Source organism: Terrapene carolina, unplaced genomic scaffold (genome assembly GCF_002925995.2).
Source record: "Terrapene carolina triunguis isolate 2854851 unplaced genomic scaffold, T_m_triunguis-2.0 Scaffold790, whole genome shotgun sequence".
Lineage (NCBI taxonomy): Eukaryota > Metazoa > Chordata > Testudines > Emydidae > Terrapene > Terrapene triunguis.
Genome location: NW_020665141.1, coordinates 2,462,206 through 2,483,775, shown reverse-complemented (window position 1 = coordinate 2,483,775; position 21,570 = coordinate 2,462,206). Strand labels below are relative to the sequence as shown.

The window sequence follows — 21,570 nt, the reverse complement described above, 5'->3', positions numbered from 1 at the left end:
CTTCATGCTAGGTTCCTTCCTGCTCCATGCCGTGGTCAGTCTCCATAGCAAGTTTCTCCTTCCTGCATGATAATAAACTCCAAGCCAGACTACATCCAAGCCAGGCTCCATGCCCCATCCTTGGAATTTTTAGTGGGAATGCAAGGACCCAGGCGAGAACTGAATCTCACAAAAGCCCAGTAATATTTCAAGAAGTTTTATGAAACAATTCCAGACTTTTCTAAAGAAAACCTAATGTGTGTGGGCAAACACATATGCACACATCTACCTGCACCCACACCCACATAAATCCACCCACTGATATGCACCCACATAAAACACTAGTGTACACACGGATCCTTCTGCAGACTCCTAGGCTTCTTTTCCTCCTAGGCGCAGCAGCTTCAGAGGTAGAGGAGGAGTAAAGATAAATTTCACTGGCCTTTTTGCATTTCTGGCTCCCTCCCTCCAGATTTTTTAATTCCCCTTCTGCCAGCTTTGATGCCACATCTCATTGCACATCACTAGAGGTGCCGAGGGATGGGACTGGGAATCGGACCACAGCCTGTAAAGTGAATCGGCTGCTTAGGATGTGCATCAGTAGGTATGCTTAGGCCAGTGATACTCAAGACCTCAGTGGTTCAGGAGCCAGCAAAGTGACTGACCAAGTATTATTGTTTTATCAACTACAATTGGTTAATAACATAGTAAAAGCATCCTGATTGGTTAATAATTAAATCATACAGTGTTTTAATATCATATGCTGCAAAGAGCTGCAGGACACACATTAAAGAGCCACTTGCGGCTCACGAGCCTCAGTTTGAGTATCACTGGCTTAGGTTCTCTACATCGTAAATTGGAGGCTTGCTGGACAGGTGCTCTGTTTCTTTTACTTTAGAGGAATTCTATATACAGAGGGAGGGGTTGAAGATTTAGGATTTTGCCCATGTTGCACACCTGAGTGCAAAATGGGTCTAATCCCGGACACACCACACCCTTTCGGATCTGGAAGTGCTCCTCTTGGCCCTTCCCCTATACCGGGGTAATCAATTATTTTTTGTCAAGGTCTGAATTTCTTGGTCAAGGTATAGTCAAGGTCCAGACTCCAGAGAAAATAATAAAAAAAAACCAACAATCATGATAATAAGTTAAAAAGATTTCATGGTCCGTTCAAAAGCATTGGGCGGTCTAGATTTGGCCCTTGGGCCACTTATTGACTACCCCTGCCCTATGCTCTGTCTGTCTTCCGTCCTGTCCCCCCTACAGTTCCCTGCCTTTCCACTTTCTCCTGTAGCAGCTTGGGTGATTTGATTCATCCTTATGCCAGGGCCATCTCTGGGGATAGAAGCCTGGATAAATTGTTCCGTTTCCTCCCCTCTTGGACAATACAGGCGGCAGATATTTATCAATTGCGGGGTGTTCCTGGCCATTATGCTGCCCGTCACAGCGAGATTCATGAGCAGCAGGGAGGTGATTCTCTTGTAGTTTTGCTCTGGAATTGGAGTAATTTGTCTCAGGAAGGAGCCAAGACAGCTCACTTGCTATGTGGCAGCTTCTGCTCAAGGGAGACAGGCACTTTGTCAATAAACAAGGAGCCCAGAGATGGTTCCAGCTGACAAAGAACATTATTAACCGGCCAACAGCTTGGCCCAGTATAGATCAGCACTTCATTAGCATCTTTGAACAGTGCAGGCTCGAACCAATAACCACATACACAGGAGAGGAGGAGCTGGGAGCTCCCCCATGGCTAGTGCTTCCTCTAGCTCTCCTGCTGAGTGAGACTGGGACTGGAGCAAACTTCCTCACAGGCACATGGTCCTGAGTTTTCCCCTGCATCTGTGGTTCTCAAACTGTGGTCCACAAAACGACAGAACAGAGAGAAGATCTGATTCACTGACACTGCTGCAGGGAGGGGTGAATTACAGCTCTTTGTGCCACTTAATCCCCCTCTACTCCAAGGGAGAGTGGGCTGTGATACCAGCATTGTGCTCCCTGGAGGGGTTCTGTAGGGATTGGAAATGTGGAGGCAAGAGATGCTAAATTTCCCATCAGGGCTCCATAGGGACTCTGCCCATAGAGTCTGCTCAGGAGATGCCCTTATCTGTACTTCCCCATCCTCCCTGCCCAAACCCCTCTTCAGGGTTAGATAACACCCACTTGCCCTGGATGGTAGGCAGTTTCTGGCCAATTTCTGCCACCACAACTTCCTCCATGGTGAACTTTCCATCTTGAAGGCCCTATGTCTTTCAGATGCTGCGGGTATAACCATGTGCAGGATCTGTCCCAGAGAATGCTCTGGAGAAGGAACTCAAGGGGCATTGAGAGGCTGGGTATAGGGTGTGGGGATTTCACCTTTGTGTAATACTAGCAGAATGAGGAGTAATTCCTGCTGGACTGTTACTGGAGATGGTGTCAGCTCCCATCACAGTCAGAGCTCCTAAACCAATACTTGAAGTGACTCTTGGTTGAAGAGACCACAGGGCTGTGGAATAGCTGTGAATTCTCTTCACACCTAGGGATCCTACAGTATTTCCTACAGCCGGATAGTATGAAAGCAGAAAAATTACTTCTTTGCTGTTGCCTTGACAGTTCATCCTTCTCCATTCTTACAATCCTACAGGTGAGAACTCATGAAAGGGGAATAACCCTATGTCTCCAGCACAGCAGCACAAGGACTAAGATCCTGGGGTGGATCCCTTAACAGCTGTTGTTGGAACCACACTTGTGAACAATGTCGTACAGCAGTTCCGCTGTAGGTGAGAACTCCTAAATCTCCGAGCAGATTAATGAATGTTCTAAAGTAAGCTGCAGCTCCAGCATCATCTCTGTCTTTGCAGTTATAAATGGAAGCGGCTCTCCATTCCATGGTCTAGTTATTCTTGTGGATCCGCAGCCATGGTGGCTTCATAGCTGAGGATGCGTCCACCATTAAATTCAAAGCCCTATTGCATGGGATGGTGGTGGATCCTTTCTGTAATTTAAACCTCCTTGAACGTTCTCAGCCTTCTCAAGCCAGAAGTAAATTTGTTTGGGACTCGAATCCCGATTGTTTCAGGGATGGGTATTGCATTGCCCTGTGGTGGGGAAGGAGGAAGATTCTGTTACCTCCATGTGCCTTAGAATGAGAGATGGGCTTACAGTTCATATCCAGATATATGTGTTGGAGGCCTTAGATTTACAGGGTGTTTGGAGCTGAGTGTTTGGTTCAGCTCACTGCAGATATGGAGTGGGCTATGAAATTTGGATCTGGAATCTGAACTTTTTCCCAGTACATCCCCAGAACTTGGATCAGTCCAGATCCAGGGGCAGAGTCGGTGCTAGGCATAAGCAGACTAAGCAATTGCTTAGGGCCCCAAGCAGCTCAAGGGGATCCCCTATTCATTATTATATGTGGTGTGTGTGTGTGTGTGTGTGTGAGGAGAAATATTCCTGCTTAGGGCTCCCAATGGGCTAGTACCAGCACTGTCAGGGGTTTGGTTGGGCCCATCTCTGCTCACATGTGTGCAGGGAAAAGCCAACCGTTTGTTATTTTGTACAGAAGGCAGGGGAGACTCTGGCATTTGTCTGGCACTTTGTCTCTCCATTACGAAAACTTACTCTCTGGAGGTGAAGAGGGGTCTAGAGGCACTGGGTTGCTGCCTTCAGCAACTTGCTTTGGCCATAGCAGGAAAAGAGCAGTAAGGGAGCCAGCTCCCAGGTCTTCCATTGTTTGTAGAGCAGGAGCAGGTCCCATCCAGATAAATGGTCCATTGCTGTGCTGGTCTGAGCTCCGGTCTCTGCTCAAAGCCTCTAAGTGGATTGCCTTCCATCTAGCCTGGCTTTTTGGTAATTGAAAAGCTCAGAGGAGTTGGAAATGCCGGGGGGGGGGGGGGGGGGTAGATACAGAATGAGATGTTCACTGGCTATGTGGACCCAAAGTAGCCAGATTCCCTGGACTCATCATTGAAATCACTTCTTATGGTGCCTCTCTGCTTTAATTTTCCCTGAATCAGCCCTCTCCCATGAGTGAAACAATCTTCACTGCAGATTGAGGGGGGTGGGAGGGATTTGAGCATTAATCTGATGTAGATTATACCTCCGCCTCCCTCTTTCTGTCCTCCCTCTCTCTCTTCCTCTTTCTCTCTCTTTCTGTTTCTCTCCCCCTCCCTCTCCTCCTGCTTCATCTTTTCAAGAAAGTGAACATAAAGTAAAAACACAGAGAGAGAGAGAGAGAGAGAGGCAGAGAGAAAAAGCTCCCTGAAGAGGGAAGCCCCAGCAGCCAATAGCTGTTTGGATTTGACTGGTGCTGCCTTTCTTGCTTTGCTCCCAAGGATACCTTTAATGGAATCAATTGCCTCGGTTCCTTTATAACCAAGTCCATCGGAAAGGCAGACTCAACATATTATGGGCAACTGTGTGAAGTCTCCACTGAGAAACCTCTCGAAAAAGGTATGTTCCCTGAATCAAAGTGCGTTGTGCGTGTTTCAAGCCCTGCTTCTTGGGACGGATGACGTTGCGGGTAGATGGGAAGGGAAGGTGGGAGGAACATGCAGACTTGTCTGCAAAGGTTTCAGCTCCTTCCAGAAGTCCTTTTCCTAAGAGCTGTTAATGCAAATACACTGTTCAGAACCTGTGATGATGAACGCCACAGCTGGTGTGTGAATATGTGTATAAGTATGCGAGTAGGCATGTTTGCATCCATGTGTGTAAGTGTTTGTATGTGCATACACATGCATTTGTCCACTTGCATGTGGGGCATGTGTATGTGCACAAGCATGTGGGCACGTGTTTGTGTACATATTATTTGGTTATATATGTACATGTGAGCATGTGCACACATTTGTGTGGGTATGCACGTGTGCAAGTTAAGACGTATCTGTCTATCAATGTGTGTGCATGGGAAGGTGCGGATATTTGTGTTGTTTCTCTATGTGTGTGCAGACGTGCATGTGAAAATGTGGGAGCACACAAATGTATTAGCATATGTCCCTGTCTGTGTGTATGCAAATGAGCACATGAATATGTGTGTTGCGTGTGTGTGCATTTCCGTGTGTCTATCTGAATGTGTGTGCATACTCATGCATATGTGTGCAACATCTGTGAGTGAGGATGTGTGGGTAAGTGTATGCATGAGTGCGTGTCCACATGTATAAGTGTGTATGTGTATTTGTGCCTGCATGTGTGCATTTATTCTTGGGTGTCCTCACATACGTGTGGATCTGAGTATTTGTGTATTTGCATATTTGTATGTATCCAGGTTTGTGCACGTATTTATGTATATGTGCGTGCCTGCTTTCTGTGGTATGTGTGTGCATGCCCATGTATGAGCATGTGTTTGGCCATGTTTGCTCAGGTGTGTGTGTTCATGCTTTCCCTCATGTGTAAGCATGCCCATGTGTGTACACATTCATACCCACCCGTACTGCCATGTGTGTCTGTTTGCATTTTACTTGTGGGCTGCTGTGTGCTTAGGTCTCAGAATGGTTCAGGGATTAATTAGATTTAGGAGCTGTGCTGCCACTATGGGCTGAATTGGCAATGGGAATAGTTCTCCCTGGGCACTGTGCGTATCAGGATGAGGAAGGTGTTGAGATAGAATGTGCCCATTAGGCCAGCTGGAGGAAGGAATTCACTTGGGGATGCTGAACCAAATAATAATTCACCACGAAATGCACTGCTTGTTCCTTACAAAGGGGAAGGTCATAATAGGCAATGACAGTGCACCGCACTGAGGGAGCTCACAGCATGGATGCCTCACTGGCAGTGAAATGGCATTGCTGTGAGGAAGCCATGATGAGGAGGTCTCGTGGGCAATGAAGTGGCACTGCCATGAGGAAGCTCACAGTGCAGAGGTCTCACCAGCAGTGAAATGGTGCTGCTGTGAGGACGCTCATTGCAGTCTGGAGTCACTGAGTACCTTGCCAGCCATGAAATGGCCCTGCCACGAGGAAGCTCACAGCGTGGAGACCTCCCCAGCCATGGCCCTGCCACAAGGACGCTCACGGCGTGGAGGCCTCCCCAGCCATGAAATGGCCCTGCCATGAGGGAGCTCACGGCGTGGAGGCCTTGCTAGCAGTGAATTTTTTCTGGCCTTGGGTTTGTCACTTTTGTGGGGCAGCTCACTGCTGTAAGCTCAGCTACCACAAACAAGGCACAAGTGTAAGTTAAATCTGGAGTGTTTCCTGGTAATGACAGAGCATTGCTGTGCGGGAGGGAGCCCACCCCAGCAGCCCCAGCTGATTTATGGGGTATGTAATGAGGCAATTCATTCCAAAGCAGCTAGACAGGGCTGAGCTCTCCCTTTTGGTCAGTGTGACCCTGGGGAAGAAGCAGGAGAGGCACTTGGGGTTCAGCCAGCTGGAGTGCCTAAACTTTGCACATGTGAAAGGGCCATTCTGGCAATTTGCAGCCTGCCTCCAATGCACATAAAATGGAACAGAATGTACCTGCACTCATCTCTAATGTGGAGATGTGGTTTGCAGAGAATACAGGTCCCAGCATGCAGCGGGCCCTGACTGCTTAGATCAAAATAGAGCATTGCATTCTGGATCTTGTAGCTTGTCTAGGCCCTACCTTTATTTGTATTTAATCCTTCATTCCTAAGAGCCATTTAAAGTGATGTATTCTGCACATAGTTCCAAAGAGTAGGAATGAAGGGGTTAAAGTTGAGGAAGCCCACAGCCCACATTATAGAACTCGGCAAGCTCCACTTTGGCCCTTATATTAAGGCCTCAGGGCCCAGTGCTGTGAGGTGCTGAGTCCCCTACACCGCTGTTGACCTCATTGCAGCCTGGAGTCACTGAGTACCTTGCAGGATCAGACCATTACATGACATAACCTCAGACTGCCGCTCTGTATAACATTCCTCCTCTCTTCCTCAGGTTTTGACATTGGCAAAGGAGAGATGGGACATAGGCTGAGCTAGACTTTGTCAGGGAGATTTCTCCCACTCTCCCCAGCTCCACTGAGTTTTCATGTCCTGTTCTGAGACTGAGGAACCACCTTGGCTAGAATGATGCCAAGCAGGGCGCTCTTCTTGCTGGTCTCCTCCATTTGTTCTTTCCAAATGCGGCCTGTCGAGTGGAAGCAGAGACTTTAACGTGACTAGGAGAACAGGGTTAGGAACCTGGAGGCCTCTTGCTTTTGATAAACCTCCCTCAGGGAGAGGAAGGATGGATTTTGCATGACAGAGATGCTGCCTCCTGCACTTCTTTGAACATGGGGGGGGGCATCATTTCAAATTGAGGCAAGAGGGTAGAAGAGCCTCGGTGACAGATAATCATCTGTCACCCAAACACTTTCCCTAGCAGCTTCTCTCACTGCAGTGCTCCCAGCACTCTTTATTGTGGAGGCTGTGTATATATGAGAGAGGATCTCTACACAGACAAACTGAGACTTCCCTGAGTAGCTTAGACAGAGGAGGAAGCCCTGGAAATAGTGGATATGAAGTGTCCTGAGAGAGCAGGGAACGGGCTTACTTTGAACTCTGGCAGACAAGACAGAAAGTTCAGAATAATCTGGAGGGACGGGATGGCTCGGGGGGTATGGTTTGGGACTGGTGTATGGACCTTTTCACCTCCACCTCCCTGGTTCACATCCATCTCTGGTTGATCGTGATCAAAATTCATTCCCGTCCAGTCTCTTGTTGGTAGCCCCCTATTTCGTGCAGAGTGCACCAGTGTCCCCACAGCAGTAAACACTACTGTCACGACACTAATTGACAGTGTCAGCAGAGGCACCTAGGTGTAAATGGGATAAATCTCAGTACTCCGGAGTGTCCCTCGGGGTCAGGACTGAGGCACATTGGCAGGGGAATGTGGGGAAGCCTGCTCTGCTTCTGCCTCTACAGTGGCTAAATAGAAAGCTTCATTCTCCAAGTCACTCAGTTTGGCACCTTTTGCCAGCTCTACAGCCGCCTCTCTGGAGGAGCCCGGCCAAGTGCTTGTATCATCCCAGAACAGCTGTGGGTTTTTATTGGGGAGGGGAGGGAAAAAGGGCTTGAGCCTTCCTCACGATTACCTTGCTTCTATCAGTACTCAGGTCTGCGTGTTGCTGCTTCTGCCACTAACAGGTGGCTGGCCTCATTTTGCCTTGTATCCCTCTGTTGGAGGAGCTGTCTCCTCTGCTTTGGCTTGATGTGTTTATGGGACACGTGAGGGAAGGGAGACTTTCCAGCACCAGATTGGGGTGGGGGGCGCAAATGGACAGCAGCAGCAACCGGTGCTTTGTAGGGCAGTTCTCGGTGAGCCCTGTAAATGACCTTGGGTCACTAGAGGCAGATGGGCGAGGGGAGATTCACATGGTGTAACACTAGGATAGAGAAGTCCCATTCCCTTTCCCTGCACTACCTGCGGTTCTATGGATCAGCCTGTTCTGTGTCCTTGGCAATTCTCTCCTCAGACTTGTGATTTCTGTCCACATAGGAAAATAATGGGCTAATCTCATCCTTCGTGGAACTCCAGTGACTTCATAATAAGATCGAGAGACTAGGTGGCTCAGATAGGGATTAGGAATAGGCTTTGGAACCTTTCACCTTTCATTTGGTTTCAGTGAATTACCCCTGCGACAGATTTGGCCTGACGTGTATATTTTCAATCTCTCATATTATATATTGAAAAAGACTCTGGGAAATAAAGCTGGTGATTTACAAAATATGTTGTATCAAAGTGACAAATGTTCACGTCATTATCACACAAATGTCAAGACAATTAGCTGCGCCCGTGATGTGCCAGGTGTGGATTGACGTTAGTCTTTTATATTTGTATAGATAAATTCCCCATCCACCATGTATAATCAGGTGAAGGGTTTCCTTCCCATCTGTGATTGCAATTAGAACCCTGTTATGCTATTTCCTTTCTTTTGTGATTTTTGTGTGTGTGTTATATTGGTCTTGGTGCTTTTGGTGGATAGTCACATGACATTATACATGAGCAGATTGTCTCAAGACTGTGTTTAAAAATGTAAACTACAAAGCATGTGTGCAATGGAGTAACATATGGCAGACGCAGCAAATAGCTACAATAAATGTGAGCAAGTGTGAGTGGGGAGCAAATGTGGCCTGCTTCTCAGCCCTGAAAGAAGAAGTTCAAGATTTAAGGGATGAGTCAATATAAAAAGACAATGGCTGTGGACAAAGTCTCCCAGATGAACTCTGGGAATGCCATCAGTACAAGCAGGAGCTCATTCCTGAAGCAGAAATATGATTGTTAATATTTACTGTATAAAACCAAAGGTCCTGTGGGTAGTGCTGGCTTTTTATAGCTGCATGGGAATACCAGGATGAGACGTTTCCGCCAGAGCCAGAGAAAAGCATTTCTATATAAGGAAAGCATTGGCTCCTCAGTGGAGCCTGGAGCTCCAACCTCAGATTCTATTCTGGAGTCCCAACTGGCTGGGATGTGTGGACTCCTTGAGAATGGTCTGTGAAAATGCAGAGCAGACAAGGCTGCAGGGACTGGGACTGTAAGTGACCTGAATAGACTAAATTTTCATAGGCTCGGTCAGTTATTGTAACTAATTAGAATTGTAATTGTCTGGAACCCAGCTCGCTGACACTGTAAACGGCCGTCTGACAGTTTTAGTATGACTGTGGTACAGGTGTTAATACAGAGCTGTAAGCTGTTGAATTGTGTTGCCTGAAAGTGACTTGAAGCCAAACTTAGTCTCTCTGTGCAGGTTCTGTGCCTGCTGTTCAGTGGAGGTCCCTGACAGAAGCTTCTCTCCCAGTAATCTCCTTCTGTACACACACAGACTGTTATGTCTGAGCGTGCTATTCCCTTGCAGGCCACACATGAAATCATTCACTCTGGGGCTGGAGATGGGAGGGACGGGACATGTTCATTTTCTATCCTGGCCCTTTCATCTGTAGCTGGAGGGATGTGTGCAGCTTTGAGAAAGTTTGATGTCATTTCAAAGTGAAATCTTCCTGGTTGGCTGGACTTTTATCAGCCATTGACAGTGAACTCCTGTACTTACTGCTTCTATACAAGCCTGTACTGGACTGGTGGGAGGGACCCAGCATGGAAAGATGAAGGAAATTTAGGGCTAATTACTCTGTCAGGCAGCCCAGTAAAACATCAGATCAAAGACTGAGAGACATGGGGAGGTAACTTCCTCTGTTGTATTGTTTACTTGCTGCTGATTGGCTGGGAAGATTCGTCATGAGGAGAAGACCTGCTATAAGGCTGTTCAGACGAGTGAAGAGGGGCCGTCAGCCTGCGAGTACCAAGGTCCACTCATGATGCTGGCCCAGAACTGCGCCGTCATGCACAACCTGCTGGGGCCAGCATGCATCTTCCTGAGGAAGGGCTTCGCAGAAAACAGGCAGCCTGTACGTAAGTTACACCCTGCTGGGCAAGAAATATACAAAACACAAAGCCCACATTGCCACAAACGGGTAGCCACACATGTTGCCTACGTACATGGGACTCTGAGATCCCCCAGCAACGGGTCACAAACCTATAGCCTCAGACCTGCAAATGCAGACTTACAGACTCACATACATGCTCAGGCATGTGAACTGGAAGATGTGCGGAGATACCCTGGCACCTAGGTAGTAGGCATTGTAGAAATACGTATACAGATGGATAGATCAGTCGCACTGAAACACTCACATTCATACGGACTCAGATATACCTGAGGAGTCCAATGTTCAAATATGACACTCCAGTGAGACATCAACATCCCATACATGGAGGCTCAGATTAGTACATAGAGCCTAAATGGCCACTATATGTGCTTCACTGGATTTGACTGTCCCATCAAGGTGCCCACATTTGAAGCATACTCAAATATGGCCTGAGATGCATACCCATCCACATTCACACAAGCTCAGATTCATACACACATCCATGCACAGTCTCATGTCTGCACAGGAGAGCACATACATGCAAACCTCAAAATAGCTACCTGTTCACATACCTTCAAATAGCAATGCACAAACAAGTATCAGTACCTATATACCCACTAATATTGCACACACCTATATTTATATTTCTATCCATCCAAGCATATATATGTGTACATACACATCCATTCCTGCAACCTTAAAATATGCAAAAATATATACACAGACATGTCAAATGTACATAGAGACATGCTTACATAATGTACATTCATAGTAACATAAAGCACATATCCCTGTACGCAAACATTTAATATCTATACTAACGTACTTAAACACATATACAGAGACACCATATTATTAACACACATATAGGCATATATGTGATTAGGTGTACACACTTGCATACACTCATCCAGTACATTACATGCTCCTCCAGTCAAACAAAGCTCATCCTCAATGTCTGAGATTCATGGCAGTTAAAATCCAGTTGTCAGGCATCCCTCCATAATAAATCTCTGTTCTATATACTCACACGCAAAGACACACTTGTCCTTAGCTGGAATAGAATCAAGGACCTTTAGTTCCAAAACCTAATCCCCTTCCACTTGAGCTGAAGACAAGTCACCATTTGTTATTGCTCACTGTAAGTTTTTATTCTCTGCAGCCTCCAACCACTAGCAGACAATCACATATTCCATTAGCCAGTACATTAAAACACATGCAGAAATATTCTCAAGCAAGTGCACACACACATATGTATATACTGGCACACAAACATCTACCAAATCATATGTGCTTATATAAAGAACTGGATACACATTCCATTTAGAATGTCAATAGCTTGCAGGTGACTATATCCACCATGTTCAGAGCCTGGAAATTCATAATATCCCAAGAGGCTCCAAAGGGAGGAGCACAGACATCTCTGACAACAGCCCTGGTGCGCAGTGAATGTATTTATAAACAGCTGTTCTCCTCATTGGCTCTTTAGACCAGCAGGATTTTGTGTGCATAGGACAGAAATAAATTAATGCCAGAAAGTTTCTTATGATGGAGTGGTTGATGATCACCTCTAGTGTATTCCTAGGACCTGAGCTCTTTGAACAGGTGTATCTCTTTTTCCATATGTTCTCCTCAGAAAGCTTTACACTGCTTCAGCTGATTTCTTCTTAAGCAGATGTTTTCCTATTTAATAATTTTTAAGGGAGCTTCCTTGGACTTTAAAACAGAAAATCTCCTCATGACACCAGTTACAGTTTGGGCTAGATTTTCCAAGGGACCTGGAGTGGCCTCTTCTTTTGCACATACAGTCTTTGGCTCCCTCCAATGATAGAATCTGCACACACAAAGAAGTGCTCACATCTCTGCACATGCAGATGCCTCTGTGTCCAAAAATAGAGGCCAGGCTGAAGAAGTCTTGAGACTTCCTCTTGGACATTCTGGTGTGTTAATGATGCTGGCTATAACGGGGTACAGCCTGGTCTAGTGGTTAAAGCACAGGCCTAGATGGCAGGAGACCTGTGTTATCAGCCAGATGCTGCCACAGATGCAGTGAGTAACCTTGCATGAGTCAATTCACTGTTCTGTAAAATGGAGTTGATGATGATACCTCTATATCTTGAACATTCCTGATCAGACTGGTGGTGCTCAAGAAGGACTCCTGGGGTCATTAAAGTTCATAAAGAGCTTGGAGACTCTTGGCTGGAGATATGCAAACAGTGCTTAATTTGTAATGAAAGAGGTGCTGGGGCTCAAGCAATTATTTTACTTTCATAACTGACGCGCCAAGCCCAGAGATACCGAGGCTATGAACTGCCAAGCCCAGAGATACCGGGGCTATGAACTGCCAAGCCCAGAGGTGTTGGGGCTCAGCCCTGGCAAGCTCTGGCACAGATTAAGCCCTGTGTTACTGTAATTCATTATGATATCACTGATAGGAAGGCAATGAGGCCTCCTGTGCCTGCTTTAAAGAGTGTGAACTCTTTTACAAATCAGTGTCTATGAAAGCAGAAGAAATGGGATGACATGTTTGAAATGACCGGATCTGTGAAGGATGAAACTGCAGAGCTAGAGCTCTCTGAAAGTTCCATGCAGCACAGAGATGCCTCTGGGAAGGTTATGAATGACAAGCGGATCATTTCTCTGGCACAGCCCCTTTTTGCACAGACGTAAACCAGTGTGTGTCCTAGTTTGCTGTATTCTCCGGGCAGCCGCCGCTAGAGTTACCACAGAAGCCTGCGGTTAATTAGCAAGAGCTCATCCTTATGAAACAGATCAAGGGCACAGTCTCCAGGGACCTGTGATGAGGCTGCAGACCCCTGGGAGATGAGGGGAGAAGCCAGGACTCAGACAAGAAGGGAAATTTTGTCTCTGTTTCCAAATTCTCAGATATTCTGGATTTGCCTGGGAGCCATGAGTGGAGTTAGAAGGGGTTTTTAGTAACCAGAAAGCAGTGCATTTCCACACTCATCTTTTCTTCCTCTTGATGCAGTCTCTGGAGTTTTCCTATACTCTTTTACATCCCTCCCCTCTCTGAAAAAATCAAACCAAATTAGATGTTTGAAGTTGCAGTGTTTCCTGATCATGGTGAATCCTTGCCTGTTTTGTTTGTAGATGACCTTGCTGCTGTATATTTTGTTTCTCTGCCTACATGCTTGGGTTTGAAATGTTTGTATCTGGGGTGAGCTCACTGCTTCTATAGTTACAGTCCCTCCCTACGGGAGTGGCTCTAGGGAATAGGATTGGGAGAGCTCATGGCTGCTCTCCCTCCCAGCAGCAATCACTATAGGCTTGCTGGTTGTGGGGCAGCTCGCAGCTGTTTCCAGACCCAGACGTTCCCAGCAGGAGTTGCTGTAGGGAATACGGTAAGAGCTTCAGAGGAGCTCCGAACTACAGCAGTGCCAGACTCTGCCACCCAGAGTCACTGTAGGGGAATGATACAGGCACACGGTGGAGGCTCTCAGTGCCAGCTCATCCATCTGAAGTGGAGTGCTGGAGTCCCTTTGAGAAGCCTGTGTTGCCCTGGACCTTAGGTGTGGAACAACACCTCTATTTAGCCACCTGGCCAGCAGGCGAAATGGAGATGGGCTTCCACAGAGAAGTATGCAGGCAGCTGCTGGCACCCTCCTAATAGGAAAGGGAGTGATGTCAAAGCCTTACCAGGTAGATAGGATTAAACATGTCATCACCTTCTTGTTTCTTCTGTCACTTTCTTGCTTGTGCGTGATGCTCCCAGACCTGCCTGTACTCATAAGTGCTATTCTGACACCACTTTCCTATCAAATGATTGGGTTTAACGGAAGATGTTCTCTCATTGCAGGACAGAGAACTGCGACCAGAAGAAATTGAAGGTAAAACTTTGACCCTTCCTCCATGTCTCACTTTCTCTCTGCTCAGTGAAAATATACTGCTGGCCAGACTGATCACAGCGGGGAGAAATCTGGGGTAAAACTAGGTAGACGAGCTCATAGCTGTTCCCATTCTAGCCACTCCCTGCAGAAGATATCATAGGGAACGGTGCAGAAGTGCTGACTTTGGGGCAGCTCACGTTCACTCCATCTCCTGACAGAGGGGATGTAGAGTGTAGTGTTGTAGTGATGATTTTGGGGGAGATCACATTTGCTCCATCTCCTGCAGGAGGGCTGTAGAACATAGTGTAGGAGTGCTGACTATCTGACCATTCAAAGACTCTGCAGTCTGAGCAGGGACTGCTGTAGGGAATGGTGCAGAAGTGCTAGCGGGGTGGAGCTCAGAGCTCCTCCAGTTCTAGCTTCTCTCCGGGGAATCTGCAGGGGGAATGTGCACCTTCCTAGCATCCCAGAGTGCTGCTGACTCCTTGTGGGGGTGTTCTGGGAACTGTGTCTAACACCATCACTGACAACAGTGTCCTTATTGGATTCACCCTGACAGAGTTAAGAGAAGCCTTCAAGGAGTTTGATAAAGACAAGGATGGGTTTATCAACTGCAGGGACCTGGGGAACTGCATGCGGACCATGGGCTACATGCCTACCGAGATGGAGCTCATAGAGCTATCCCAGCAGATCAACATGAATTGTGAGTGTGACCCCTCACTTGCATGTTCCCCTGTCACTGCCATTCTCCGCCTCCGTACGCTGGGCTTTAGCTGTCAGTCTCTTGCTCTCATCTGTTCCTCTTGTTCTCCTGGCTACCTGCCTGCCTGTCTGTCACCCACTCTCTCTGCTAGTCCATCTGTCTGTTTGACTAGTTCTCTGGGCATGAGTTTGCTTGTCTCCAGCCTACCAACCTATCTGGGTTTGTAGATAGTTAGTGAGGTATAAGAGCAATGTGTTGAGACAGACACACCAACATAGGACTGCCCTTGGTGTTGCCCTTGATATGGGTGTTTAAGGCATTGGTGTGCAGCTGCGGCATGTTGTTGTATTGAACCTGGTCTCTAGGCGGTGTGTGCTGAGGAGGGAGACTGGGTGTTGAGAGTAGGGAGATCCTTTGGTGTGAGGGTGGGGCTATGTCGGAACAGAGTGCTGGGGTGTTTAGCTTGAGGTGTGAGTGTATTGAGGAGATAGCTCTGGTGTGTGGGGAGTGATGGGCTGAGGGGCTACCCTCTGTCCATCTGCTGTCACATGAAAGGTGGAATAATGGGGAAGTGTATTCACAAACCTGTCTGTGATCGGATATGGCTGTATTTGTGTCCTTTCCTTCTATCGTCAGTTCTTTGTCCTTATACCTGTCTGCAGCAGTGCTGTATGGTGCCCACAGGAATATTCACTAGGCATTATTTGTTGTACTCCCTGGGCTAGAAAGTGTTAATCATCCAGAGAGAGAGCAGAAACAGTACTATGTGAAAATAACACATAACAAATAGCAGATAACCAGGGCACTGGTTGCCATGTGATCCATAGGCTGTATAACTAGGTCAGGCGGTCTGGTGATCTACAGGCTGTATAATTAGGTCAGGTGGTGTGGTGATCCATAGGCTGTATAACTAGGTCAGGCGGTCTGGTGATCCACAGGCTGTATAATTAGGTCAGTCTGGTGATCTGACAAACAGGTAGGAATTTGAGGAACTCCTCACCAATTGCAGCTACTTCATAAACAGGAAAATGCATTAATTTGTTGAATACACTGTTTGTTACAAATAGCTTGTCCAGCTATGGTGTTGAGCTTCTGGGACAGATTTTCTCCCCTGCTCCAGTGCAGTATAGGGCCCATACAGGAGATGCAACTGGCTGAGGCAGAATTCCCTCTGTTCAGACACACCCGCAGGGCTGCCATGTGCTTGCCCGCTCACAAGCCCTGAGGGATGATGTATGCTGGGAACAGATCCATAGCACACAGTGCTGTGGGGATTCTGAGCTGCCTGCTGCCCATAGGCAGCCTGGGATGGGCTGCTGTAATTTAGAGGAGCTGGGACCCTTTCAGCCCCGTCCAGAATCCAGAGGGTGCAAAGATGGTGTAAAGCCACCTTTGCTTCTCCTCCCCCTGAACTGCACTCTCTGTGCTGTGCCTCCTGGAGAGTCAGACCCTGACCCTCCCATGGGTGGCTGATCTCCAGTGGAAGCCATGTGTGGATGTGTTACCTTGGGTGCTCGGCTGGGCTAAGGAAAAAGGGCGTATTAATGTCTTACACACAAATTTCCCCTTGGTCCCAAGTGGGCGGCCATGTGGATTTTGAAGATTTTGTGGAGCTGATGGGACCAAAGCTTTTGGCAGAAACTGCAGATATGATTGGTGTAAAGGAGCTACGTGATGCCTTCAGAGAGGTGAGCGCCCCCCGTGCTGCGGGACCCCCCTCAGAGAGGTGAGCGCTCCCCGTTTGCATCACCCCCTCAGAGAGGTGAATGCCCCCTGTGCTGTGGGACCCCCTCAGAGAGGTGAGCGCCCCCTGTGCTGTGGGACCCCCCTCAGAGAGATGAGCGCCCCCTCTCATGTAGTAAAAGTGGAGAGAAGGGGAGAGCAGAGGCAGGAAAGAGAGAAGATCAGTGGGGGAATGAGGAGGAGGAGCGAGCATATACAGTAAAGAGGGCCCTGAGAAGGAAAGAAGAGAAACCAAGTATGGAAAGGAGGGGAGCACAAGGAGAGCAAAGGCCTGAAAGGGAACAAAGGAGGAAGATGGGCCAAGCACAGCAATAATGTATGGAGTCTGTGAGGAGAGGAAAAGGACCTGAGGGAGCAGACTGGCATCAGAGCAGGAGGAGAGAAGATGCCTAAGGAAGGAAAGAGAGAGCCAAGAGGGACTCAGGGGACCTCATGGACAAATATGTGCACTCCGGAGGGGAAAACATGGGACCCAAGTCTGGAGACTGTAGGGACCCAAGAAAGCAAGTCAGGGTCCACTCCAGCTGACTGTGCTGTTTCTGCTATTGTTTGTTGTCTCCCTGCAGTTTGACACCAATGGGGATGGAGAGATCAGCACCAGTGAGCTGCGGGAGGCCATGAAGAAGCTTCTGGGGCAGCAGGTGGGCCATCGGGATATTGAAGAGATCATCCGAGATGTGGACCTGAACGGAGATGGGCACGTGGATTTTGAAGGTGAGAGAGAATGCGCTACTGTTCATCTTTACGGGGGTCAGGCAGGATTTCGGATCAGAGACTGGGTCATTGCCCTGCTCCAGGAATGGAGGAAGGAAAATGATCTCTATGCTCTAAGAGGCCCAGGTATCTGTGGAATGGGGTGAGAGGCAGCTGGATCAGAATCCCCTGGGATTCTCCCTAGTTAGGATAAGGCTATTGGGGGAGAGATGGCTGGTGTAGGAAATTCCTGGTTAGTGGTGTCTGGCTGTACAACTCTTCTCAATGCATCTCAGTGTTAAGCATGCCTCCATGGATCACATACTAGGACAGACTGTCCCTATGTCAGAGGAGAAACTTCTCTGTGGCCACGTGCAGCCCAATGGTGGATTTTTGTTTCCTCCCCAGTGCCCCCTGGGTACATACGCAGGCGGCTAGCCTGAGCTGCTACCCATGCTGCCGTGGCCACACTGCTATTTTAGTGTGCTAGCCCGAGCAGAGCTAGTGCATTTACATTTATTCAAGTTGGGAATCACATCTCCCAGCTGCTGTGTAGACATACTGTGTCAGTGTCCAGCAAAGAGTTTAGTGTGGAAATGAGACATTACATTATTCTAGGGCAGGTGTCCCAAATTATGAACTGCCCTGGCTAGTGGGATCCTACGTTTACGTTGCGTAAACTCTCCAATGTCAGTAAAGAAATCAAACTAGTGAGCAGTGCGGGTGGGGCTTTCCTGTTGGCTGCATAGTGTCTCAGGATGATGAGAGGTGGGATGGGAATGTGTTGGTGCAGTTGGTGTGTTCTCCTCTAGCCTCTCTGTTTGTCAATGGCTGCAGAGTTTGTTAGGATGATGTCCCGTTGAAGATTACACTCATCTGAAGAGGAACCAGCACCTCAGTGAGGGCAGAAGAGACCTGAGTGGAGCATCTAGCCCTGATGTTCCCATGCAAAGGTTTATAGGCTGGATGCATTTGTGACAGTGCGAGATGACCTGCCTCTCCTGCCCCAAAGTGGTCCCCACACTCCTCCACCCTTTCACACTGTGAAAGACTCATAATGTCCTATAACTGGAACTGTTCCTCCAAGAAGGCAACAGCAGGAAACTGCAGCGCCAGGACAAGCCACGATGTTTTCATGAGATGTTTGCAACTTTAGACTCCTCCCCTCCTGCTTTTATTCTCCCACCGACTTCTGCAAAGCAAAAGAAGGAGAGAGCCTCTTGGACTGGGGGATGAAAGCAAAGCCATCTGGGATTGGTGGCTGCAGCAGGTCGCGCTCTGCACCTGTTGGATTCCCTTGGTGAACTGTGTCCGTGTTTGCTGTGTGTCTGTCTGGAGTTATTTATGCCTCCCTGGTACATTCTCGTGTCTTCTGTGGTTACGTTTACCGAGAGCCACTACAAATACATGTCTGGAAAAAAAAAAGGTGATAAATGTGCAAACTGAAGCTGTGTGTGCAGCCCTGGCCTTTCTGTGGGAGGTGAAGGGCGGGCTGGAGGGAGGAGCATCTGCCAACCGAGCCACTCCAACCAGAGTACTTTGGGACCCATGTTGTGGCTGGGGGGATGAGCTGGAGCCAGGGGAGGTAGGTGCTGCTTGTTGCAGGATTGGTGATTGGGTGCTGTTCAGGGTGAGTGATACCTCCAGCCATTCTAGCCACAGGCAGCGTAATACAAACACAAGATATACACACTGCCAGGTACGAAAGACTTAATGGGCTAAATTCCTCCTTGCTGGAAATCCCTTTAAATCAGTGGAGTTACACCAGGGATTACAGTGTCTGAGGCTGTACGGTCATCCAGAATACAGAGACTCTGTCTGTCTGTTGCCTACTAAAAAGTGCACCCTAGAACACAGTATGTGACTCTGCAGTATGTACCATGATACTGGCCTCCAAGCTCTTCCTGTCCCTCTTCTATAGCATCAGGTGCATACCCCCTCTGTTCTTTCCCTTCTCTTTATCCTAGGCCCCCCCTAGGATAAGGGCCCCCCCTCCCCCCCCCCCACACACACACACTCTCTGTGTCTCAGGCAAATGCTGGGGCTGCCCCATTCACATTCCCATTTCTCTAGGCTGGGGCTTTCAGTCATTGGGTCTAGTTCCTCCTGCAGTCCAAGGGGCATCGTCCCCTCTCTCTGGATTTCTCGGAGTCTCCTGGGAGCATTTTCTTATCCTTGGCTGTCCCTCTTCCCAGGGTAGGGGCTGAGACACAAGAGCCTCCTACTAGCCCAATGTTGCTATTTCTTTTCTTTCCCCTTAGACTGCCAGGTTCCAAAATTCTGTCTGTCCCAAAGATGCAATACCCAGAATGAAGATTTTATCTTGCTTCATGTTTGCTTGTTGCTGTGCCAGTCACTCTGTAATTGACATTCCAGCAGTGGGAGCATATATGAGAGTGTGCGTGTATGAGAGCATTTGGACAGGAGTGTGTGGGCGGAAGGGTGTGTGTGTAGGGAATGCATGGGAGCGGGCACATGGTTATTTGCATGGGAGAGCTCTCTGTGTGTGCACGCAGTACTACTATAGGTATGTGGATGTGCCCACCAGAGGTGAAAGGAAAGTGTATGTACAAGTAGTTGCACATGATACTCAAGCAAACGTGCAGGCCTGTGATGTGTGTGTGCAGACGGTGTGTGTATGCAGTGCATAGATACTGCTGTGATGAGCACAGTACAGAACCCTAGCTAGTTATATATGCATGTGTATGATGGGAGTGTATGTGTGCATGCAATGGGAGTGTTTGTATAGGCATGTCCCTAAGCAACGGGTGTGTGTGTGCTTGCATATCCTGTGTGTGTGTGTGTGCAATGGGAATGTGTGAAGTGATGGAACAGCGTGTGTATGTGTGAGTGATGAGAGGGAGTGTGCATGGATGCCCCTGTGTATGCGTGTGATGAGAATGCCTGCATAGGTGTTGAGTGATAGGAACTTGATGCATGTGTGTGTGATAAGTGTGCATGCACATGGCATACTGAGCAATAGGAACATTGCAGGTGTGTGTGTGTGATGGGAATGAGCTTGCATGCGTGTGGCCACTGGATGAATGGGTAAAATAGTCACAGTAACTGTCTCTTTGGCTGCCTGCTTGCTGCCTGCTTCTGCACTGAGGCTCCTCTGCCTGCAGCAACAGATGGTGGGACATTGTCTTAATTTATTTAAAAACATAAGCCCATTCATGGAGGTTGCACAGAGTCCAAATTGCACAGGATTCCCCAGAATGCATAATCTCACTCACTGGGCACATTCTCTGCTCATTAGTGCTGCTGGGGGCTTACAAATAATCACATATGCTTAGAGTAACCCTGCCAAAGCATCAGTCTGTGAGATGCATGTGTTGGGGGGAAGGGTGCTCTGACAGATGGAAAGTAGGGAGGTGCCTTTCCTGTCTGGTGATGGCGGAGATTGGAGGCTTTCTCTCTCTGATCTGGGGCTGTCCGGAAGAAAAGAATATCACTAAACACAATTTCACCTGTGAATCTTGAGTCCAGCTCTGCTGTATGGAGCCACTTGGGCCATGGATTGCATCAGGGCACAGCTGTGCTGCATGACGAGGCTGTAGTTGAGCTAGAGTAGACACGAAAGCCCAAGGTATCTGTTGAGGAAAGTCTTGGCATCCCCCATAAACCCGCTAGGTCATCACTGCAGGATCAGCCGCATGATAGGTCAGAGAGGGCCGGTCTGGATGCATGCAGTAATTGCTGTTGGATCCAGCAGAATCTCTTCCTCCCAGGGATGGTTTTATTTCCCTATGCAACCTCGAATAATCCCAGGGAGTTTTGCTATTTTTTTTGTGCTGACAGGGTCAGAGATTAAATCTTCAATCTAATAATCTCATTCCAGGGATAATCCTTTTGCTTTCATCTCCCAGCCAGTGCCAGGAAGGCTTCCAAATAGCCCTGAAGGACAATATGGAACAAGCAAGGCTCCGTCTGTCTCCCTTCTCTCTTTCTTGCCGTGGCCCTGTGCTCATCAGGACAAGCCCCAAGGCCTCAAGCTACTGTCTCTAAGTGTTTTTGTCCTTAGCTGAGTGTGACCATGTTTCTCCTCAAGATAGCCCCATCCTGTTTCAGTCTATCATGTTCACTGAGCCCTGGTTCTGCCTTCCATCCATGGGTCTCTATTCTCTGTTTTAGCCACCCTGACTACTGATAATTCCTATGGATAATATAGCCTGTAACCTCCCTCCACAGTAAATGACTGGTGCCTTAAGAGGACTAATTGAAGGCACCATCCATGCAGAATAAATACAGGCCCAACACATGAATTAATCTAATTT

General features: G+C 48.0%; 1 protein-coding gene across 1 annotated transcript; it reads left to right on the top strand.

The window, feature by feature from the left end:
* Positions 1 to 4,362: 4,362 nt before the first annotated feature.
* Positions 4,363 to 18,283, top strand: CABP1 (calcium binding protein 1). Its single transcript, XM_024198047.1, has 7 exons — positions 4,363 to 4,407; positions 10,112 to 10,288; positions 14,124 to 14,154; positions 14,714 to 14,857; positions 16,436 to 16,545; positions 17,167 to 17,314; positions 18,131 to 18,283. The coding sequence occupies exons 1-7, from the start codon at positions 4,363 to 4,365 to the stop codon at positions 18,154 to 18,156; spliced, it is 681 nt and encodes a 226-aa protein (XP_024053815.1). The 3' UTR covers positions 18,157 to 18,283.
* Positions 18,284 to 21,570: the final 3,287 nt, after the last annotated feature.